The sequence below is a fragment of the Tinamus guttatus genome, unplaced genomic scaffold (genome assembly GCF_059628265.1).
Source record: "Tinamus guttatus ecotype Peru unplaced genomic scaffold, ASM5962826v1 Tinamus_guttatus_pri_ptg001602l, whole genome shotgun sequence".
NCBI lineage: Eukaryota > Metazoa > Chordata > Aves > Tinamiformes > Tinamidae > Tinamus > Tinamus guttatus.
The window spans coordinates 5,098,294-5,121,640 of record NW_028290136.1 but is presented as its reverse complement, the minus strand read 5'-3'; the positions used below and the strand labels follow the sequence as shown (position 1 = coordinate 5,121,640).

Below are 23,347 nucleotides of genomic sequence, written 5' to 3'. Positions count from 1 at the left end.
TCCAGAGCAGAAGAATGACACCTTCAACATAAGGAAAATTGGAAATGCACGGGGAATTTTTTGGAACTTTATTCGTGATTATCCAGTATTAAGCGGCAACACACTGCTGAGTGCTCCATGGATGCGCAGTTTCTGCCCCCCCAAAAAATTCAGCCTAGCATGAACACAAACAAAATAGGGCCAAAATAAATACTATGCAGTTGGGCAACATGAGCTAGTGGAATTAATACAGTGAATTAATATAGTGGATTTGTAACAGTGGTTTGAGAAAACCTCCCTAGTGGTGTTCTGGCAGAGAGATCTGAGAAAGAGAGGTATTCAGTCCATGAGCAAAAAGCTGCACCAAACACGAGGAAGAGAAAGAAAGCCAATGCAAAGCTGAGATGAGGAAGGACTGTTTAGCTGCTCAAGAAAGATCTCTTGACCAGATGATCCTGCATGTTCTTTAGCTGCTGGTTTGTGGTCACAGATTAAGTCCACTAGGAAGGAAGTGTCAGTCCAACAAGTCATAGATGGAAATGGTTAAGACAGAAGGAGACATCAGAAGACAGATGGAGACATCGGACCATTAGCAATTATCAGAGAAGTAGAGGGATAGGTTTGTGAAGTGAAATATGTCTAAACTTGGCTAATAGCCAGCCAGAGGGAGCATGGTAATAAACTGCAAATATTTGCAAAGCTGTAAACATTGAGATGGGCTAGGAACTCTGGCATGTGATAATCAGAAGAAATTACAGAAGGAAAACAGCAGGAAAATAACATTTAGGGAAAAAAAAATCTCTTTGACAAAATGATGCATTAGCTTGTGTGTTGAAGAAATAGGTGGAAATACCTTGCAGCAGATGACTAAGGAAACGCCAGAGAGTATACTACAGAAAATACTTATGTAATAGTGAAGGTGCTGGATGGTGTAACACAAGCGGCCTTTCTCACTGTTTCTTTTAGGACTTTGCAGAGAAACCTATTCTGTCCCTTAGTGTGCTATAAAATATCTATGGCTCAAGATTCTGGTGTGCAGCCTAAGGAATCTTCTGGGTATGATTTTGTGAAGTCCTTGCTCCATTGATATAAAAGCATTTTACAGGCCAGTAACTAAAACTAACCTTCCTGGCTTACTCTGCTTTCTTGAAAAATTTGCATTTTAAACCAGGCAATCAAGTTTTGAAACAATTTGCGCATTGCAGTTATCCTAATATCCGCATTAACCAGCTCACCAGTCTGTGGGTCAACACTCATTTCACAGATACTCACTTGTTCCTTCTGCTGCTGACTTGGCAGCAGCAGCTTAGAAAATAAAAAAACACATGAGTTTTACAGGTCAGAAGCCTGAAGTGACAACACAGTGATGAAGTAGCTTCTCCCTTCACCAAGCAATATGCTTGCTACATCACACATGTAACGGAGTCTCAACCACCAATGCCTTGAAGACGCAACTGAACTGCCTAAGGACCACGGGAGTCAAAGCACTTTGGAGGCTGCAGCTGGAGCCTGGAAATGACCAGGGAGCCAATGCAGCCTCTTGAGCAGACTCATGTGTTTCCTTCAGAAGCACCACTCAGACTTTTGAATTTTTGAATTCATGTGATAAGGTGAGAAATGGAGAACAGTAAAGGAGAAGAGTGAGTCACACTTTTAGTCTGCTGACATCTTAGCTCTGAAGGCTACAACTATGATACATGAAGAGTCCCTCCACTGACTAAAAGGTAGGGAAGTACTAGTGTTGCTTCAGGAGGCAGTTAAATTCAGACATGTGTTAAGCAAACTGGATGTTATTCCAACTAGTCGCTGATTAGGGTAAGCAGAGCTTTTTGCAGGTGGTGGAACAATCTGCACAGGGGTGTGCAGAAGAAAGTCTTAACCATTGAAGTTTCCTGTGTTTCTGTGGGCAGAGCTTATGAAGCGTGTGTCATATGAGGCATTCAGGGTGAACTTTTCTGAATGCATGAAGTGAGGGGAGGAAGCTCTTCAAATGAAGGTCACACAGCTGATGCTGTACTGTCCTGGCCTTTAAGAAATTCAGTGTCAATTTTCCCCCTTAGGATCCCAGTGCAAGTATTGTAAAATGCCGTTCAGAAGCATTTTTGTTATCTTTCTTAAACTGGGTTTATTGCTGGGGGAAATATCTACATCAAGAATGTTGAGATTTGAGCTTCCTAGTATTATTTTCAAATCTTTTCTTACTATCACCTTCCATGCGTAGCTTCTCAGAGAGCTGCAAGTTTCTTGGTGACCCATAAGCATATACACACTAAAATCTCTAACGTCTGGAAAAATACAGTTGCCACTTTGAATCCTCTGAGTGCTTTAATAAAGAATGAGACTTGACTGATAACTGACTTTAAAAGGAGTCCTAATTTAAATGAAGACCAAGGTTATCAGCATCACCAGCTTGTACAAGTGTGGACTCTGGGCTGCGTTTTCAGTGCATACAGGTGCTTGAAAGGCACAGGGAGCTTCCTCCGCCGAAGTCTCACAGTCTAGCTGAGCCTTGTGTCAATGTCTCTTGTGGTATGGACTCAAAAGACTCTGCAGCTTCACCGAGCATGCCTTCTAGCTGTGCCAGGACTGTCCTCCAGAAAACAGGAAAAGGGTCAGAAGTGGTAACTAGTCCCTGATACTTTGCCCTCGCATGTCTCTTCCTGGCTCCAGCAGAAGGATGGTCAGAGTAGCAGGCAGCAAGTAGTAGAGACATCTCTGTGGGTCCAGAGCCTGTTTTGCCTCTGCCATGTCTCTGGGACACCAGCCCAGTGCTTGATCTTCATTGTGAGGGGTCTCCACCACCCCTGTCTGCATCAGTTCTGTTCCAGCAAGGACTTGGATCATCTCTTCTCATTCCATGACATCTCCCCTGTCGCACATGGCAACAGCTGACCAATAACACCTGGAAATCCTGCGAGCTGCTCTGTGAACATTTTTGAGGCTTCCGGACATGCTCTTGTCAATCTAAACAAAGATAGTTGTCTTATCTGGATTTTCAAGTGTTTAATTAAAAGGTCATAATACCTTTTTTTTTTTTTTTGAGCTGGACTGTGCACATGATGTGGACAGCAAGCATCTGTAGATGGATTTCCAATGAAAAGTAAACTCTTTTATTCATATAGTCAGCATGTAGGTATGCCTGGCATAGCTTTCTAAAATAGTGAGTGACTAACCTTTTCCAAAAGCTCAGGTTTTGTAACCCTTCCACAAGTTTTTATTTTTTTAAGAGATACAGACTTACAGTGTTTCTTTTCCAAGCCATCACAGGGCTGATGATGCCATTTCTTGGGTCTCAAACATCAGTAATAAAATCCTGTGCTTATAAATGGTCACCAAGACACCCATAATGTGGAAGTCTGGCAAGAAGGTTTCCATTGCACAGCACCAATTAATGCTCTGCAAAACAGACATGCACAGCATTTTCTATAAAACTCGAAACCACACCCATTTTGTCTGAGAAGAGACAAAAGAACAGCAAAAGGGAGGATATAGCTGTAGGTCCAAGCTGTCTGGAGTCTCTGCAGTAAACACTGCCTGCTGCGGACAGCCACTCATAAATGTCAGTGCTAATTCTCCAGACCAGCTCTTCAGCTGGTGTGGAAATGAAGCGGAGTCGTGCCATTAGGCACCAGATGTAGTTTGGGGGCCCACGGTGCAGTGTGGGAAGCTTCTACATCTAGAAGAGAAAGAAAACCTTCTGCCTTTTGTAAACATGCAAGATGAATTGTAATGACAAATTAACAAGCTACCATACACTCTCTTCTAAAGTGAGGAATAATGGAAGTTATTCATTACTCATTTTATTTACTAATAATGATACAGTATGTATTAATAGCAAGGGGGCATGGTAATTGAACATATGTTTCAGTATAAAAATGTCTCAGGCTGGAATAGTGTTGCATAATCTGAAAGTAATGAAAAAAATATTTCTGGGCAACATTTCTTTCTTTGAGGCCTCCATTGGACCTCATTATCACTCTTGGCCATGAAGTCATCTGAGAATAGGGCATGGTTGCAATCTCTGGGCAAAAGAAGGTCAGGATAGAAGTGGGAAGGCAATGTTAAGAGGAGTTGCAAGTATTTTAACAGAACTGTGTGGAAAAGAAGATAAACAGCACCTGTTTACATTAAACTCATGCTAAGCAGTGCTATTTGGTCCTACATTTTCATAGTTGCTGGATCTCACAAAGCACAACAAACTTTAAAACAAAATGCTTAACATATTTCAACTTTGTAGGAAGGAGGTCTGATAGGCATGTTAGGTACTAAAAATGCAAATGCAAACTACAGTGTCAATCTGAATTGCCATGCTAGGCCAAGCTTATTTTATTACATACATTCTGCATTCTAAGTACTAATACGTTCATAATGTAAACATTAAGCATACAGAGTTAAAATTCAAGGCCACAATATTTTTGATTGTCCCTTTTTTGTGTCTTTGGTTGGCCGAGATCAACTCGTAGTGTATAAATGCATAAGTTATATAATAATTATATAAAAAGGAAAAAATAACATTGACTTGTATACTTCATTCTGACAAACGCACAGCGTTCGCGACTCAATAAAGAAAAACTGGCGCCCGCCTAGCAAAAATACTGATTTCTGATTTTTGGCAGTCAAGGGTTGTCTCCTACCTTAACCAACAGAAAACAACTCCCTTAATAATGATGAGGTTCTCACCAGTAACTTTTAAATATCAAACACAATTCCAGTTTCACTTTTTTTTTTTTTTCCCAAGAGATGCATATTCTGATTTCTGATTTTTTTTGCTTTTCTTTTTTTCCATTTTTTTTCTATTACTATAAAAACAAGTCTGTTCCTCCTGTAATACTGGGAATGGTATGATACTGAGCAAAATGTTCAACAAGTCCAAACAAGTATTTCTTCATAGTCCCAACACTGCTAAGTTTTCAGTCTCTTCAGTCTCTACTGGTAGAGAAGTTCCTTTCCTCCCATTCTCACCACATTCCTCCTCCTCTTTTTCCTTTCTGCTTTGTCTATCAGGGGCAGGCCTTTGCTCTACAGTCATACACTTACCCTTCAGCACATTCTCATTTCCAATGTTTGGCTCAGGGTTCTGATAATACTGTCAGGAATCTTAGAGTTTGGATTGTCTTCACAGTTTGAGTAGCTGATAACTCTCCAATGTGTGGAACGTATTTCATTTTAACCAAAACAATGCTTTTATATTCCAAATCAGCTTCTGTGCTAAACCAGTCGGTTTTGTTGATATGTTTCTATTTTTTAAATACAGGTAGTTGAGTTTTTTGTTTGTTTTTTTGTTTGTTTGTTTTTGTCTGTTTGCTTGTTTTTTCCTTTTTCCCCCCTCTTTTGTAATGATTCATATGTTAGGTCTCTATAGACTTATCCTTATATTGCTGTAGTATAGTCCCAGTTTTGCATTAGCAAGATATCAAACTTTACACATAAGCTTATCAACCTTTTAAGACCATTAGCTTTTGTAGGTCTTCCTTACCATTTCATGCTTTTACCTACAATAGTCTATTGTTGTTTGGTCCACAGAGTCAACACCCATATACATTACATTTTAGTATCTTTATACTTCTGGAATATCTCCTTTAAATCCACACTACAAAGAGTCTTTTTGACATCTTTTTTTTTTAACATGTTTTTTCCCAACCAAACCTTCACTTGTCTCTTTAGGCACTTTTAAGTTGTGTACTCCAATAGAGTTCATTGCAATTCATTGGGGACTGCATCCCACTGAGAAGTGTCTCTGTTTTTCTGGGATTCTTTTTTCCACCACTTAGTAGTAGGTGCCAAGATGAGAAGGCATGTGAGCAGCTGGCAGCCTGGTGTTGGGGTAGATGCCTCCAGTTGGTGAATTCCAGTATGGATTAGGGGCAGCGAAAAAGCTGGACGAGGTTACGGGCAAAGCAGGGGGATGGGGAGCTACAAAGTTCATCTTCTGAGGGTGTGCGTGATAGGAGCTCATGTAGGGAAGGTCTGATGGGTATTTGTACATGGATGATTCCGGAGGGTGAGGCTGGAGGGCCTGAGCGATTCCATGGAAATCAAATTTGTAGGCGTAGCGCTTACCATGAACTTTAGTCATAATATTTTTATCGTAGTAGTAGCGCAGTGCGCGGCTGAGTTTGTCATAGTTCATGTTGGGCTTGCTTTTCCGTTCCCCCCAGCGACGAGCCACTTCGTCGGGGTCAGTCATCTTGAACTCCCCATTGGTGCCCTCCCAGGTGATGCAGTTGGAGTTGGAGCTGTCCGAGAGGAGCTCCAGCAGGAACTGCCATAGCTGTATCTGCCCGCTCCCTGCAGGGGAAATGAAATAAAAATGTCAGGACTAGTGACTAATAAAGTTAAGACATCCATTCTTCCAGGCATTCACAAAGGACCCTATTAGGAAATGTTGCAATATCGGTTCCTGCTTCTTTCTCTATCTATCTAGTGTCTTTTCTCCTAGCCCCTTCTCATGATATCCTGAAGAGCAGAGTTAATGGTAACGTGTCATTTATTCCCCGTTTGAGTGGCAGAATGCCCTTACATAGAGATTTAATAGTTACCTAATGTCACTCACTGTAGACAATTGATGGGGAAATAATACAGCGCTCATTTAGGAAACTAATCTCTAAAGTTCAGGACAAACAGCTTTCACTTGCGTAACACTTTGCTTGTTCTCACAGCATTATGTTGCAACTCAGTGTTCTCTGCTATGGAATAAGCCTACACAAAATGGAGAAGTTTAGAGAAAACTGGACTTGTGCCAAACCATATCACTCTTTTGCAGCATTTGGGGAAATGTAGAACGGAAACTTATTAGCTTGCTGTTGCACTGCACACAACCATAGGGCAAAACATTTGCAAGAACAGTGAAAAGGTCCATAAAATAAATTCTTGTCATTGTTCTGTGTCAAGCAAAACTTTAAATAACTACTGGAGTTAAGATTTAAAATGCCATTGCTGGTTTTTTTTTTTTTCTCCCAGTTCTGCCAATTTCATTTTAGAAAGAAAACAATTAGGCTGCTGTCGACTTTGCAGAAGTATTCTGCCCAGCATTACAGGAACAAAATTTGACCATTTTAGGCAATTGACAGTAGATCCAGAGGGCCTTGCCACTGATACTCATGTAAAAAGCTTCGCATTTCTTAATAAAGCAGCACTGAAATGATACAAAAGGCAGCTGAAGCAGCTTGCAAGGCAATCTGTTTCACAAGCACAATGTCAGCAAAATTTGCCAACCAGCTTGTATGTGCTAACTTCTAAGTACATCTCTGACCAGGAGTAGGCTTTTTTTTTTTTTTTTAACAGATATGTGGGTATAATAAACAAGCTTTTCTTTAGAAAGCTTAAAAAAGGGTGAATTATAATATCAAGCTAGAGTAGCATCTGAAATCCATTAACAGTTTATACTTCAGTGCAACTGAAACTCTACTCATTTAAATTGTATTTATTCAAACTGTTCTTAATGAATTTCTTCTGTTCCATTAACATGCATTAAATAAACAAACAAACAAAAGAATCCATGGTATGAGCAAGGCATGCAAGTTTTAATACATAAAACATAACAAGAGGATTAGCTTTTGAAAAATCAATAAACAGTTCAGCACTGGACAGAACACAAAATTTTGAATAAGCAATCCAACATATGTTCTAACATAAACACTTGCCTTCCAAATGTAATATATAGTCCTATGAAAATAAATGGTTACTGTCAATTTCCTTTTAATGAGAGAGTAATTCCACCAATTTATAAACACACAAAACATGTGAAAGTACAGGAAAGATGGCATGTGGAAATTCCATACCCAAATGTTAAAAACATATCCCAATCCAGATCATTTTAGTGCTAGGCATGTGAAGTGAACCTCATCAATATGGTCACTGGAATCTAATGGGTTATTTGATTGATTGCGTGTATGTAGATGTAGATACCTCAGATGAGAGGAATTGTTCTCTGTCAAGGGCTATATTAATTGCATCTGCAATGAACATCATGGGAGCTAAGACACCTAGTTCATCTGTAGACACCTGCATATAGATAAAGGAGTTTATGTGCCTTAATCTGTGAGCTCTATCCCACTCTTGTATAAAAACCAAAATCCTGCAATATATCATCAGCTCCCACTGGCGCATACTGGTACGTGGTGAAAATGGTAGCATCCTCTGCACTGTCTGGCATTAAACCTGGAGCATGGATACTGTCAGAGAAGAAAAATCCTCCCAAATCAGCAAAACCCCTTCTCACCTGGATTTGCAAGACGGCTGCTGGTTGGTCCAAGAATCTGATAAGGATCTACAGATTTTTAAAAGAAAGAATTGAAATGATATAATCATACCATCAAATATTTCAATATCATAAAATACTTAAATATCTTCAGACATATTTGTCATTTTTAGATTAATATTTAACATTATTTGAGAAAGATACTATGAGGGTCTTTGCACAGCTGATGGGCATGCACATGTTGATTCAAGCTGAGTCTGGTTGAGGGCCCTGAGAGTTGTGACATCTGTTGCTTGAGCACCCTGCCTAGCCTAGCCCTTGCAGGATGCTGAAGGATGAACACCCAGGTGGGAAGAAGGAAGAGCATCTGGCACAGCACTACTAACTCAAACCAAGGAAAGGGGATGAGTGAAAATTCTCTGAAGCTTTTAACAGACGAGGGATGCGTTACTCACCTTCTGCCCTTCCCTATCTCATTACCTGTCAGATAAGCCCCTCATTTACCAAAAGACTCTAAAATATCAGCAGAAGATGGGATAGGGGAGGACTACTGGACAAGCAAATGGCAGGAGCTGGAGAGACTTTTTGTTGTTGTTGTTGTTTTTTGTTTGTTTGCTTTCTCTTTTTTAATTGGCGTCTCGTTATTCCTAGCATTACCCCTGCAACTAGGGTTTTCAAAAGAGCTGTGTCAGTCATAAGATCCCAAAGCATCTCAGTGTTTTTCTCATGGGATTTCCTCTGGAAATGAACATGGTTTTTAGCCTGAACACAAAAGAGGAAAGCCTGTGACATATGTATAAAAGCCAAAGCAATGGGTCACAAGCATGGCCCAGAGTCCCCCACTGAACAACCCTGTCCATGGGCTGCCTCCTCTCCAGCTGCTCTCAAACAGCTGCCACTTTTAGAGCTAAGGAACTAATCTGGTTACATTGTTTATACATTTAAATAATCTGTGCAGCTCACACACAGCTCCTAAATGATCCTAAGGACATACATAGATCATCAATATATTTTTGAGAGCCTCTCATGGTTGGGAGGGCTGATTAGATAAAATGAAGAAATGCTATTTGGGCAAACAGCAGTGTAATACCTCCCAAACAGTGCACATTAAGTAGTTCAAGCTAATGAGATGCAGTCATGTTCACTGTCTTATTTAGCTATAACAACAACAAAAAACAAATAATGATTTGAAATCTATGTGAGAAAAACAGGCTCAGAATCTTCTGAGCTAAAATTACCCTTTGAATCTCCTTCCTTTCCTACATCTACCTTTTTTTTCTGTTAGCAAAAGCCATCACTACCTCAGAATCTCTGGTATGTTTTCTATCTACTTTCCCAAGACATGAGATAATTTCCTAATAAAGGGTTAGGTCCTATCCCCTGGATTAACTGCTGTGAAACCAGAAAATGCACACGTTTCAAAAACACTAGCCTGCAATCCAATAAACCTCTACTTTCTCCTCACAGTTTCTGAGCACACTGGCAATCCTTCTAACCTTCCTCTTATACTCTTCAAGATGTAAAATTCAAACAGGTGGGATGTAATCTGTTGTTGTCTTGTTGCACATGCAAATATTTCAGTTACTACTATTTCAGCAATGGTGGGGTACGATGCTTTGACACACTTCCACCTTTGCAAACCTCAGCTGTACATAGATATTCATTTGGTAGTGCTATTGCTCTCTGAGGTTGTCATTGCAATTAAACATTAAATTTCAATGGCCACAGGAGCCTCCATCTGGGATCCAGCTATACAACCAACTCATACACGTCCGGGGATTTCCTGGTCCCCAGCTGGAGATTTCACACATGACCTGAATCAGATCTTGCAATTGGCTTCCAGCTGGTAGGTCATAGTTGCCCTACTGATCATGGTCAATGAAGGCATAACTTTAAAAAAAAAAAAAAAGAAAAAGAGCAACCCACCTAACTGAGGACGCTGGTCTTCTGTTTTGGGCACTGTTGAAGATGATGGCTGAGTAGCTGAAAACAGAAAAATCCATGAAGTTATTTTTCCAGCCTGGAAGTTGCTTACCAAAGCTGATACAGGCTGTAGGCCTGACACTCCTGATGCTCATCACCCCGTAATGGTCATGATAGGACTTAGTTTTATAAGACTATATGGTCATGGATATGATGAAGTTGTCTCTGATGAGAATGGGTCTGAGTTCACTCAGAAGGATGTGGCTGTCCCCCAGCAACTCCACCCAGCACTGCGTGCACAGAGCAAAAAGGCTTTCCAGGCACAGATTAAAATATTCCAAAGCTGAAACTTGAGGTAGCTGCTTTCAATTCTGCTCAGTCCACACACCCTGGATATGCACTGGGTGCACAGACTAGACCTAGGCGGACTCTTTACCTTTTGACGGGGGAGTGGGGTGGCTGTGACCTGTCCATGCTGATCTCCTGGCTTGCTCATAAGGCAAATCTGTGAAGAAAAATAAATTGCGTCATGATATGGCATAAAGTGTCATTGAAAGTGGAAGAATAGTCCCTGTCAAAAATGTTGTCACAGTTTCTAAAAGTAATAGTACTGCATTGTCCTTACCGACCTTTTCTCCTCCAGGTACTCTGTATATCCCCTCCTGCTTTCTCAACCACATCCTCTGGTGTCATTTACTGTCACCTCATTTTAAAACGTCAGAGAGGACCCTGTCTAAATCTTATACTTCATTTAGATGTCCTGCCTTGCTTTTTGAAGGTGGCTACTCTTTTTGGATATCTAAAGTATCCACTAGAAATACAACAGAGTTTCCATAATTTCCAAGCACTAAGTCTTCCCTTTCCCTTTGGCTTCCTTCCTCAGCCAAGGATGCCAAGGAACAAGACCTACTGCCCATTGTGGACATTTCATGCTACTGCTTTGGAGGGAAAATCCCCATGGAGGTAGGAGCACAGATTAAGCATAAACCATGTAACATTTCTTCCCGGTCTCAGTATGTATTAATATTTTCAGAAGATAGACTTTAGTTCATTTATTTTCCCTATTATGCCATTCTTTCCTAGTTTGTTGGTGCATCCCTTGACATTAATCAAAGTATATCGGTTGTGATCAAGAGTTTTGAGAGTTCTCCCACCAACTCACAGGCAGAGATACATGACACGACATGGTCTTTTTATTTTTCTCTCACTCTCTTGTTTGGCTATTGGATATTTCACTAAACTGGTATTGTAAATTATTTGTGCTCACACCAGCTCTCACTGTCAGCATGTACATTTGTTATAGTCTTCCTTATTCTTCATATCTGCATGTGTAATCTTCCTCAGCTCTTTTCCCTCAACTTTTTTACTCCTGTCTTCCCATCTTTCTCCCCATGAGTGGATCTTTTTATCCTGTTCCTTCTATTTAAATGTGCCTTTCTGCTTCTTGGGACAAATTCCTTAATTTTCATATTTAAAAGTTTATTTACCCATTATCTCTATTTCTTTTAAATGTTTTAGCATATAAAATGTAGAAAATAAAGCATAAAAATTTCTTCGTAAAGATTATGAAGAAAATTCAAAAATTTCATTTACCCTTTGAAATCTTTTGTGGTTGCTTGTGCTTTTCTCTGATTGGCTTTAACACATTAGTTATTATTGCTGCCAAGATGATAGACTTATGAAGCCTACCCTAAGATCTCAGGAGGGTAGAGATACACCCTAAGCAGAATTAAATCATTGCAGGAGCTAGTCAATGACAGTTTTTTCTTTACTTAAGAAAACAGTGTTTGGAAATTAAATAAGGTAGGAAGTACAGAACCAGTAACTGACTGGCTCTGGGTATGACATGTATCTCTATCCATTTTCAGACATTATGAGTAGGGGTGTGGAATGGAAAAAAATTGTAATGTGAAATGCACAACCAAATTGCCTTTAATTTATTTAGTCTGTTTAATCTGAAGAGCAGACTGGCACTACCACCACAGTTGTCTGCTGGAATTCTACACTTCAGAAACTTTGCTTTTGCTGAGATAAGCATATTTTTCTTAGTATCACAGTTAAACAACTGGTGTCCTTTTTAACATATATCTTTTTTCCAGACTCTTATCTTTCAGAAACTTGGAGAAAATAACACAAACTGCTCAAATGCTCATCTCTGAGCAGAATATTTTCCTGCAGTGATTTACTGGATGAATGGTTGTAACATGCAGATGTCCCGCCCAGGCTGAGATCAACACATCCCATTAATTCATGTAGTTAGACACACACTGGCCCCTGGCCTGAAGGCTTTATCATCTAGGAAGAAAATTCAGAAGGACTTTGGTCACATTTCTGGAGGTGTCCAAGTTCTGCCTGCACCAGGGGACAGGGTTCAGTCACGGTTGCATTGCAGGACACTCCTCTTTTCTCAGCCCTGAGTTTCAAGCAGTCTCCTGTCTTTCTAAACTGCTTGAGGTGCTGTTCCCCTGAAGCTTTCAGGAGGCCAAGCACATGCCCTGCCACCCCTGCTTTGCTGGCAATAGCTCTGCCTTCATAGTGAGCAAAGCAAATGGGAGGCATTGGTGGCATTAGGAGTGCATTTTGTTGTTTCTTCTATTTTCTGCCCAGAAAGGCTACAGACAAAGAGGAACAAAGAGGGAAAAAAGAATCACTTGGCAGACGTGCTTGTTTTTATGCTATGTAACTTTTATCTTCTCTTTTCTTGTGGATCTTTAAATTCTAGGCATCTGCATACTGATAGGGCTATGTGGTGCTGTAGGCTTGTACTTACTAGCAATTGCAGCCCGAAAATCCATTTGGTACAAATTTAGCACTGTGAGAAAATTTTTGCCTTTTAACTCAGCATATCAAAGATGGTATTCTGACTACACCCACTCCATAAACAACAACAAAAAAATCAGTTATCTTCCCTGCTTCAAATAGCGCATGATTCTAGCTTCATTCTTAGTTCAGGATTGTGTCTGGATAAACATGTTGCTCTCCTAGATAAGCAGATCTGTTCTTATTCATGAGATATTAGTACAGCATGTCCTTATCTTGGGCAGATCTTTGATAGGAATGCTACTGTTTGATGAGACATGTAGACAAACCCATATTAGGTTTTCCTGAGCTCCTGATAACTTCATTGTATTACTTTCAGCTTGCAAAAACCTCATGTTCTGTTGTTAAAGTGGTTGAAGAAATACGCCTTTGTCATTCCAGTTCTTTAAGAGTCTCACTCATTTCCTATTTTCTATTGTAGTGCCTTAACAATGGCAATGCTTAATTACTTTCTCTTAAATTGCACCCCAGGATTTGGCTAACAGCCCTTTAACATTACTTATCCTGCTACACACACACAAACACACACACACTTTTGACCTCTGGCCACCAAGTGATTGTCTCTAGGGCTAGCTATTGCTCTTAGATGACTGGAACATTGTTATGGAAAAGATTCTTTGCAGTCTACTTGAAATTTGACATTTCACATCTTGACTGAAAGGAAGGCCAAAGAATAATCCAGCAAAAATAATTTATTGATAGAAACCTTTTATTTTTGAACAAAAAATCTTTTTTTTTTCTTCTTCTGAAGGAAAATTCTGACCGTACAGATTTTTGACAGCTTTCTATTGTAAAAGATTCTGGTATGGGATTTTTTAGATCCATTTACTTCAGAGAAAACCAGTATTTTATTTTCTCATCACAAACATTGAGATCATGGAATTTCTCATGGTATAAAAAATGCAACTTTTGTCCAGCCCTAATAGAAACATACCCCTGAAATTGTATTCTTTTACAACAGATTCATTTTAGCTTTTGCCTCAAACACTCTCAGCTGAGAGGATTATCTCCTATAGGGGACTCAGGTCCTCTGGTCTTGTTATATATTTATTTTAGTTAGAAACTAGTGAAAGTTTGGGGCATCCAGTTTTATTTTGCATAGCCAGCAATTATTCTAAGTGTGTTTAGTCTTCGTATTCATATGCCTGATCAGATTTACTTGAATCATTCAAAGCTCCTGGTTTCCACAAGCCTGTGACCGGAATGCCAGTCTCCTTATATGTTTCATGAAAATATTTTGGGGTTTTTTTTTTTTTTGAGTATCCTTTGCCTAGTACTGAGAAACAGGCCAAGCGAGTATTCTGTGCCACTCTTTATTTTGATAATTGTATCATGTTCATCCCCCAGTCTTCTCTGAGATGAACAATTTTGAATTTTTATCTCTCAACATGCTTGAAAGATTTTTCATATTCCCACAGCTAGATTCAAGCTCTCTCTAATTCCGCACACATCCTTTCTTAAAAGGGATGATTAACACAGCCTTCCATACAAGGCCGCACTGCTGATTTATTTAGTGGTACAATTAGATTTCCGATACCACCCGATACCCTGTTGTTCACGTATCTTCATTTGTTGTTTACTTTTTCTCACTTCAGACGGTTACTGAGCAGAGGCTTCCATTGTGCCATAAATAAAGACGGCTATGGTTAATTATTTTCATGAATTGAGAGGGTTAATTTGAGATCAGTAAGGTATGCAAATAACTTGTGTCTTATCTTGCATTCATCAACTTATATTTTCAGCTGTTAACATACTCCCGATTATGCAGGGTAAGCCCTCTGCACTTCTTTACAGAATCCTGGGTTTTGAGTAGTGTCAAAATCTTATGTCATCTTTGAGTTTTATACCTATTTTCACTGTGTCCTAATTAAGGATCATGGTACAGAATCAGAAAACACACATGACTCGATATGGCTTGATATCAGGCCAGTTAGCCAGTTCTTGATCTATTGGAATATTTTGTTTCTTATGATATGCTAAACTAACTTCTGTTGTAAACTGTTGTACAGCACCTTAACAAATGCCTTGTGAAAGCCAAATGGGTAAGAGGTTAGATCATTTCCTGTGTATCCATCCCTGCATTGTTACAGACAGATGATTCTAGCAGAAGAGTAAATGTTATAATTATTTTCCTAGAAACTAAACAGGATAGGTTTGATCATGTCATAAGCTGGTATTTCTCTCGCTATCTTTTTAATTATCAGTTAACAAATCTACAGGTGTGTATGCATGTGTGTGTATACATGCCTAATACATAGAAGTCACTCTCCTGAATTATAACCTAGAGCACTCACAAACACAGATATTTATTATCCCATAAAGCTCTTTTTTCTTTTTTTAAGTGAAAGGATCTTTTCATAAGAGCTCAGTCCTTCAGGACACATGGATGTGTGCCTCTTTGCATCAATAGCGAATTCCTTTTAAATTTAGTAGTTTGCTCCAACACCTCTTGACATCTGACTACCTCATGCTTATTGCTGAAAAGGCAAAAGCCCAGTTTAGGCATTTTTTCAACATCCTTAGTAGTAAAGAGTGATTTAAAGAAAATCTTTAGCTTTGTAGTTCTGTCCTCATCTTCCTTTAGCCTTTCACAAACCAGTGCACCAATATTTTCACAGGCTTCATGCTTTTGAGCAATAAGGATTTTCTTGTGGCTTTTTGAAAATTATTTAGCCTCCTGTCTCATCATTAGATAATGTAAGTCTTGCTTACCTCAATAAAAAGTAAATAGCTGAAGAAATAATTATGCTGATTTAGTAGGGTAATTTTTCTTAATAGACTTTAAATAGTTTTATAAAAGCAGACTGTATTCTGGCCTCATTTTACGGATAGGGAACTGAGGCACCTTAAAAAGTGTCTACATTGGGATTATGCAGCAGGCCAGAATACAGAGCTCAGGTCTTCTCATTCAGTCTGATGCTTTTTAGACTGGATAGCATTGCTTCAAAGACAGGGACATGCAGAACAAACATAGACATTTAACTACTATATTTCATCACTCTACACAATTATGCATATTTTGTATATATTAAAAATGTGTGTGTATCCAAAATACATATAGCCTACTGTTTATGAAAAGACAGATGAAAGAGAAAAATGAAGAGATGTTTCAAGAGATGGAATGACTAAGACCACAGCATATGAAATGTGGTTATAATTCATACCTGGCCTGGTTGTAATTCTTTGTGTTGCTTCTGGATAAACCGATGTATTTGGAAAAATAAAAGTGGCACCTCCTGCAGAGAAAGAAGGAGACATAATACCTGAAGATTCATTTTCGCTTTTCCTAAATCCACCAGTGACCACATATTCCCTCTTGTAGTGTATTTGAATGAAGCTTATAAATAAGTACTTCATATCTTAGAAATGTTTTATATATATACATATATATATATAAATGCCTTCCAAATGCATTCCAATATCCCTGCACCTGTGTAAATACATTAATACTACTGGGTAAATGTCTATGCAAAATCAGGGTTAAGGGAGGAGAGAAAAAAGTTCAGATTTTCAAGGTTAGAAAATCCGTTCCTCCCTCCCTGCACACACACTGCCTCCACCTGGGCAGGTGGTTTCATGCCTTTTGAAATAAAACTTTTTTGCTTTCTCTTCATTAGCTTATGTACTTCACAAATAGGTTGCATTTTCAACAGAGGCTGTAGAGGCTCAGCCAAAGCTTATGGATGCCTGTGGGAATCCTCTCACACACTTCAGGCTTTCAATCTTACCCTCCTGAAATCTCATTCTATTGACAGTGACAAAAACTTTAAAAGATTAACCTGGATATAGAAAAGTGGTATCTCATTATCTCATAAATTGAAATCACTCTAACTACATTAACAGACTTCTAATGACCACCTATAGGAATAGGGAAAAATAACAAGAAATTACTTGTGCAAATGCTTCTGACTTCAAAAGGAGCACATTCCTAACTCTTCTGAGGCTCTTTGAAAAACCCCACTTGACAGTTCTTATTACAAAAGAACAATTCATGTTTCTTATGCTGAAAATCAGTATGATATTATCCACACTTTCAATAACAGAAATGCAGATGATCTCATTTCAGTGAAATAAATTTCAAAATATCATTATCAGTGCACACATTTATAGAAAAAGATAACGCATGGAACTGCTGAAGAACTCTTGGATAACTGTGCATGGAAACTCTTTTGAAAACTAGGTTCTGGAAAAGACCACTGAGTCCATCTATTTTTAAAAAGGGCTTAAGGCTTATTCCAAAACCCATCAAAGTCAACGGAAATGTTTCTGTTGCCTTTGGTGGGGTTTGCAGCAGGTCTACAGCCCAAAGTAGAACTTTACCTCAAATTGTAAACATCAAATCTTTGGAAGAAATCTTCTCATCTAGCTAATTTTGCTAGGAAATTCACTGTTATTTCTCAGTGAAAAAAATACATGAAATAGGAAAACAAGAAGCTAGGTACCTTGTTCTACTTTGGGATTTTTTTTCTTTTTTCTTTTTTTTTCCTTTTGCATTATCCTTTGTATTATCTTTTTCACTTCTCATAAATAATTGTTATTTCTGGTCACTGTAGGTAACTAACACCCTCAGGCATGATAATGCAATATTCCAAACATATTTAATCCATATGTATACTGTTTTATATGTATAATTCCATGCCATCCTCTGTTGCATAACTGCTAGAGCAAGACAAAATTTCCTTTGATTTATTTTCATAAATATTTTAAGCTACATCTTGAAAGACAGATGCTTTTAAGGCACATATTGTATTGTTCTCCTACCTACACTCCATAATTGCCTGAGCCAATTTAACAGAAGGGTGTTTATTAGCAAAGGCTGTTCTACATTCAGATCAGACTTAATCGAGATCACAGCATAAGCCCCATATCATAGCTGATAAATGACATGGGCTAGCTGTCTTAATAACAACAGTTTTACTGAAGTATATGACATAATATACTGAGCAGGGGAGGAAGGGGTTCAGGCCATGTTTGGCTCAACCCACAGCACATAGGCAAGCACTGATGCACTCATGAGCCCCACTGACTTTTAGGGAGATCCATGATGTAGATCTGACTATAGGTTTGAACAGAACAAGACAAAAGTCCTCCAAGAATAAGGTCTTGAGCCTCACATTATTCTTTGTCAGGAACCCCCTTCACTTTTAGGATACAGAATTTGTCAACGGAGAAAAACTTTTGCAGCATCTGGCCCTAAGTGATCACACCTTTTTTTTTTTTTTTTTTTCTCCTGCGTGTCTGTGAATAAAATCACATCCACAGCAAGGAGAGGATATGCTTGTCTACCTCCTGGTTTACCATTTCTATTTTTAGCAAGCATCTCATAAACAGGAATCCTGTGCTTTTAGAAGATGACCTATAGCAATGGGAGCAGTGCCAGCATTACCTGTGTTTCTAGCATGCATTAACCGTGGAGAGTTTTGTAAGGCCTTATCAACATCATCTGAAGTCAAATGTGGAAGAGGAGCTACAAAACAAAACAAAAAGCAACACCAAAATGAAAAAAAAATGAGAATTATCTTTTAAAACCATATTTTCCCCTGAGAGGATTGTTTGAGTGTGAGTCTACCAACAGTTGGTTTCAGTCTGCAGTTTGCAGGGTAGTGTGTGTGCTAGAGCTTGAACTAGGGTGTTTGTTTATTCGACATTACAAATGCATGACGTTTCTGACTGATTATGGACAGTGTGCGTGTGGAGAAGACTACACCGCACTGGTGTTGCAATGCTTGTTGTTTTCTTTTTTAAAAAAAAAAACATGATGATTTTAAGTTCTTTAAACTGAGGCAAACCTGTAAAATTTCCTCAAGTTTAGATGAAAACTCTCAAGTCATGAGTTCACTAGCCCCCTCTTTCCCTTTGAAATGCTAGCTAGACACTACAACATTTTGGCTTTAGACTTTAGGGGCTGTTCTTTTCCATGAAAGTACAGAACTTTTATTTAATTCAGCAAAATTTCCTGATCCTATTCACAGTAGAGCAAACTGCTGTGAGTCCTTAGAATCATGCCTGGAATTCACTTTATAAATCAATGTTTGCATTCTCATTTAGAATTCTCATTTTAAAACAGAAAGAAATGAGTATGTGACCAGAAAAAACAGTAGCACTGAATCCCATTTGATTTTCTTCCTACAGCATAGGAACGGTGTTCAAATAGGTATTCGTCTGAGATGGACATGTAGAAATATTCCTTAAATCATGTCTTTAATGAACCTGAGTGAAAGCCAAAGGAAATTAATAAGAATCTTTCCATCAAACTCAAGAGGCTTTGAAAAAGGTGCTCTGCGATGTTCTTAGGACCAGTAGTATTTGTGACAGAGACTTTTGAAAACCCAGGGGGCATATCCATGCCTTAAAATCTAAGATTGATATCAACCGCAGATTGAGTCTAGCCACTACCATAATTACAGCAAATTGTCTTACTCTCTCTGAGGTAGTGTAGGTGTGACAGGAGGATATCTGCGTTATAACTTGGAGTGAGTCTCTGGAAGTCATCTTTGGTCATTTTACACAGCTCCTTCCCATCGATGTTCTGGAATAGCAAGATGTCCACGTCTGGGAGACCATATTCCTTCACTGCCCACTCCAGCCATTGGCGTACATGGTCTGTGCTCCATAACGTAGGATCTGGTGGTTTCATAAAGCATAAAATTAGTTGAGGGGTGGAGAGTGCTGATCAAATACTTGCTGTTGAATTCCTATCTTCATGAAGGTGAAATTTATACTAAAGTCAAAAGTAGCTTTTCTTGTGCATAGGCTAAGTAAGCAAATGCAGATTTGGCTTTTTATTTCAATAGCTAGAGTGGATCTTACTAAAATATTTGCACTTCCTTTCCTAAGCTGCTGTGTTGTTCTGCTGTATGCAACTACACTCACATCAGTATCTATCTCTGATGTAAAGTTCTGGTAAGACTATTTGGGGGAAAAACAAAACAGGCAGTCCATATTTTCAGAAAAAAAAAAAAAGCTCAAATATCTTCTATTTTTGAGAGTCATGCATGAACAATTGATTTTAACTATAAATTTTTTTAGGTTCTAAACTCCTCCTTCTTGATTTCTGTCCCATTTCACCTCTCCCTACTCCTATGAGTTACAGGAAGTCCTCAATAACCTGAAGGTCTCCTATGGACCAGCAATGCATATTCACATAATGGAAGAAAGTTCCTGCCATGAAGAGCTTCTACTTTTTGCAGACAAATAACTAAAGACAAGGAGAGACAAAATACATCTTTAAAACTGAGTATGGAGCACAGAGTCAAACGACTGTAGTCCATCACCCAGAAGTTTGTAGAAGGGCTGGGACTTGAATGAGGGTCTTAAAAACTTTTCTCTGGCTTCACCTGAATGCAATGCCTTCTCCTTGGCTGTTCTTCATGCCAGTTGCAAAGACATAAGGACCTTCCTCCATGGGCCTGGACACTTCTCAGAGTCCATCAGAGTGTGTCACATTGCTGCTAACTCCCAATTCTACACCCATTAGCGCCTCTCCTTTCTGATGCTTTTCTTGGCAATTTGAGCTCTCAAAAATCAGAGCAGTTAATCCTCTAGGGCTTCAGAAGGCTCCTCTGCTCTCTCTAGTACATCAGAAATCACTTAATAAAACCCTTTAATCAGGTATGAAATGTGCTATGAACTGGGGGATGCGAGCCTGGTTGATAACCCTCAATTAGATTGCCCACTCCTACAGCAGATAACTCACAATTAGGTTCATTTTGGGTTGAAGCAAACAATCAAATACCAGAAAGTTTACCAAAACAATTTGGTTATGTCAACAGTTTTTAAATTCTTCTTACTTACAGTAAATAAAAAGTTGCTATAGCTGGAAATTATGAATTTTGCTGCTTATGTTCTTAAACTTTGCACATCAGCTGCACACTGCCTATGTAGTAAACAGCTGTTTCTTAGCTGTGTTTTTTGCTCATTTTTGAATCCCTTCTAGAGATCTCAAAATAGCAAGGCTGTGAGCATGATCATCTTCTTGAATGTCAGTCAGCTCTGTCTCAAAATACACACACCAGGAATATGATGAGAAAAAAGCTTGCTGAACTAACCAACACTGTGTGATACTAAAAGGCTGAAAATGGTGCCAACCAGAAAGAATAGAAACATTTGTCTAGGAAAAACACTCGAATGCTGTTAAGTTCAGTGTAATCTGCTTCCAGTTAGGCAGAACACTTCATTATTAGGGTCACCACTTTTCTGTGCTTCAAAAAATGCTACCAATACAATTGCAGAGGATACTGCAATATATTTCTCTGCATGTATCTTGACAAATAACTGAAATAATCATGGCTTGCAAAATTAGCCACAGTTAGTGCTCTTGCATATCTTAGCAACTGAAAAACTGTAAGAACATTAAGCAACACAGTAATAGCAGAAAATTTTCAGATACACACATCTCTGCTGAAGAGGAACTAGCAACAAAACATTCCCTTCTAGTTCTCAGCTTGACGGTATTGTGTTTATGTTGTATATGCCCACTTGTTTATCAAGACATATATATGTCATGATGGTCTAATGCTGTGGCTTTGGAAATAGACATGCTAATTAGTTTGCAAATGAAGATAGTGAATCTTGCAGCAGAGGTCTGTGAGGAAGACAAAGCATGCAGGAGTGAATGCCATCTCATTCAATTAACTGATGAATCCTACAACCAAGCTTGCCACCAGAAAGAGCATTTCTCAATTGTACTCTTCCATTGCAATGACTTTTTAGTTTGCTTATTAAAATGTATTATCCAAACTCATGAAATAACTTAGACAAATAGCATTTCATGCATTCCTTGATTACAGGGAAGATATTCTCTTTTTAGCATGCCAAGGTAGACTGCACTTGGTCTTTGTATGGTGTGGTAAACTGATCCTTTCTCCCTACCATACGCGGCCCTCAGCCAGTTCATGGAATTAGGAGATAGAAGTGGATCTTCATTTTGTTCATTTTGGATGGAGATGAAGTACTACAAAAACAGCTGAAGCAGTCAGAGAGGATCTGACTCCCTGCAGCCAGACAGTTCTTCTCTGAAATTGGAAGAACAGGTCAAGGAGGTGGCTTCAAAATGAATTTTCTCAGCTTGTTTTCATATTAACCCTAGGAAATTACTGTTTTGTCTTGTTTTCCTGATGGCCTGTACCACACTGCCACTCTTATTAAAAATAAGTCAGTAGGCTTCCTGGAGGAAACACTTTTTTTTTTTCTGCCTGAAATTTTTGGGTAGAGGGTTGGTCTAACCTGCTGGCACAATAACTCTTCGTTCATTGGTAGTCATATTTGGGGGTGGAACATGCTTCTCTTCCATGTAGCTTCCATAGTTCATTCCAACATTGTCTGAGCTGCTAACCATCTTCCCTCCTTTTGCCACGCTGCAGTCATCAGGAGAATTCCTAGACAAAAAAAAAAGAGAGGTGTGATTCAATTATTACTCCAGCTGTCACTTATGTTCTCAGCAAAAAATCAATCTGAATGAGATGGAAAAAAAATGAGGCTTTCAGGACTGGGCCTTCATTGGAAAACTCAATACCTACCACCTCGTGACCCTGTTTTTTATTTCTTCAGTTTCCTTAGAAAAACGATCAGCTGCAATGGACAACACACTTCTTTTTATTTTCTGAGGATCAGGCTCTTTGTCTCCAAACATATAAAGACCAATGATTTAGTTCCAGAGGTCTGTCTAGGAATGGAGACCTGTTAATGAGCATACTGAGACTGATGGCTACAAGTAGCTGGTCTGCTCTCTCTAAACATCTCATAGACATCTCAGCAAAACACACAAACGCCCTTAATGCAAATTTTCTGAGGGAAAACTATTATTAGTTGTCATGAGCCATGGAGAGCTTTCCACCTCCATTGCTGTCACTGCTTCATTAAGGTCACGCTCAGTTGCACTTTATGTTGTGCAATGTAGACATAATTCTATGTATGGCCTAAAGAAAAGGAACATTTGCCAAAGTCATGATTCAAAATACCACACGCATGACTGGAAAAACCTTTCAGCTCCTGACTAGTGCAGTCTCCATGGTACTATAGTCAAGAAATGGAAATCTGCAGAGGATCTGCAACCAGACACCTCTTTAATTTTGGCTTTGCTTTCTGAATAGAGTCTTTAGGTTTAACATCCCAGAGGGGGTTCCTTAATGGCATTTTAATTGCATCACAGTTTTCTTTCTGGCAGACACAGACATATTTGTCTCTTAATTTAATGTCTACAACGTGTTTCATCAGAGAGAGAAAAATTGCTACAAAAATCAAAAGAAAGAACAGAGCCATGGGGAATACCTTGAAATGTAAAGAGGTTGTTTGCTGAGGGAGGGAGGGTGTTGATTTGGTTTTGTTTTTTTTTTTAGAGATACTACATTACTAGCCAGCTTTCTTCTAGTTTTGCCCTTTAACTCCTGTATTTTCGTCTTACTGAACAGCAGCAAGTCAGGTTGG

The 23,347-nt window shown here is 38.9% G+C and overlaps 1 protein-coding gene across 3 annotated transcripts in view; it reads right to left on the bottom strand.

Annotated features, from left to right (window-relative positions):
• Positions 1-5,387: 5,387 nt before the first annotated feature.
• Positions 5,388-23,347, bottom strand: part of ERG (ETS transcription factor ERG) — a 137,649-nt gene continuing 119,689 nt past the window's right edge. For 2 of the 3 annotated variants that reach the window (XM_088539345.1, XM_010228372.2), the window contains 8 exons: positions 22,148-22,299; positions 19,343-19,546; positions 18,309-18,389; positions 16,087-16,158; positions 10,539-10,607; positions 10,106-10,162; positions 8,201-8,248; positions 5,388-6,267 (listed from right to left, as the gene is read on the bottom strand). In XM_088539345.1, the coding sequence (XP_088395471.1) occupies positions 5,747-6,267; positions 8,201-8,248; positions 10,106-10,162; positions 10,539-10,607; positions 16,087-16,158; positions 18,309-18,389; positions 19,343-19,546; positions 22,148-22,299 (1,204 nt within the window). In that variant the 3' untranslated portion in view covers positions 5,388-5,746. The remainder of the gene's footprint in view (positions 6,268-8,200; positions 8,249-10,105; positions 10,163-10,538; positions 10,608-16,086; positions 16,159-18,308; positions 18,390-19,342; positions 19,547-22,147; positions 22,300-23,347) is intronic. The other variant, XM_088539347.1, reaches the window with a different exon arrangement.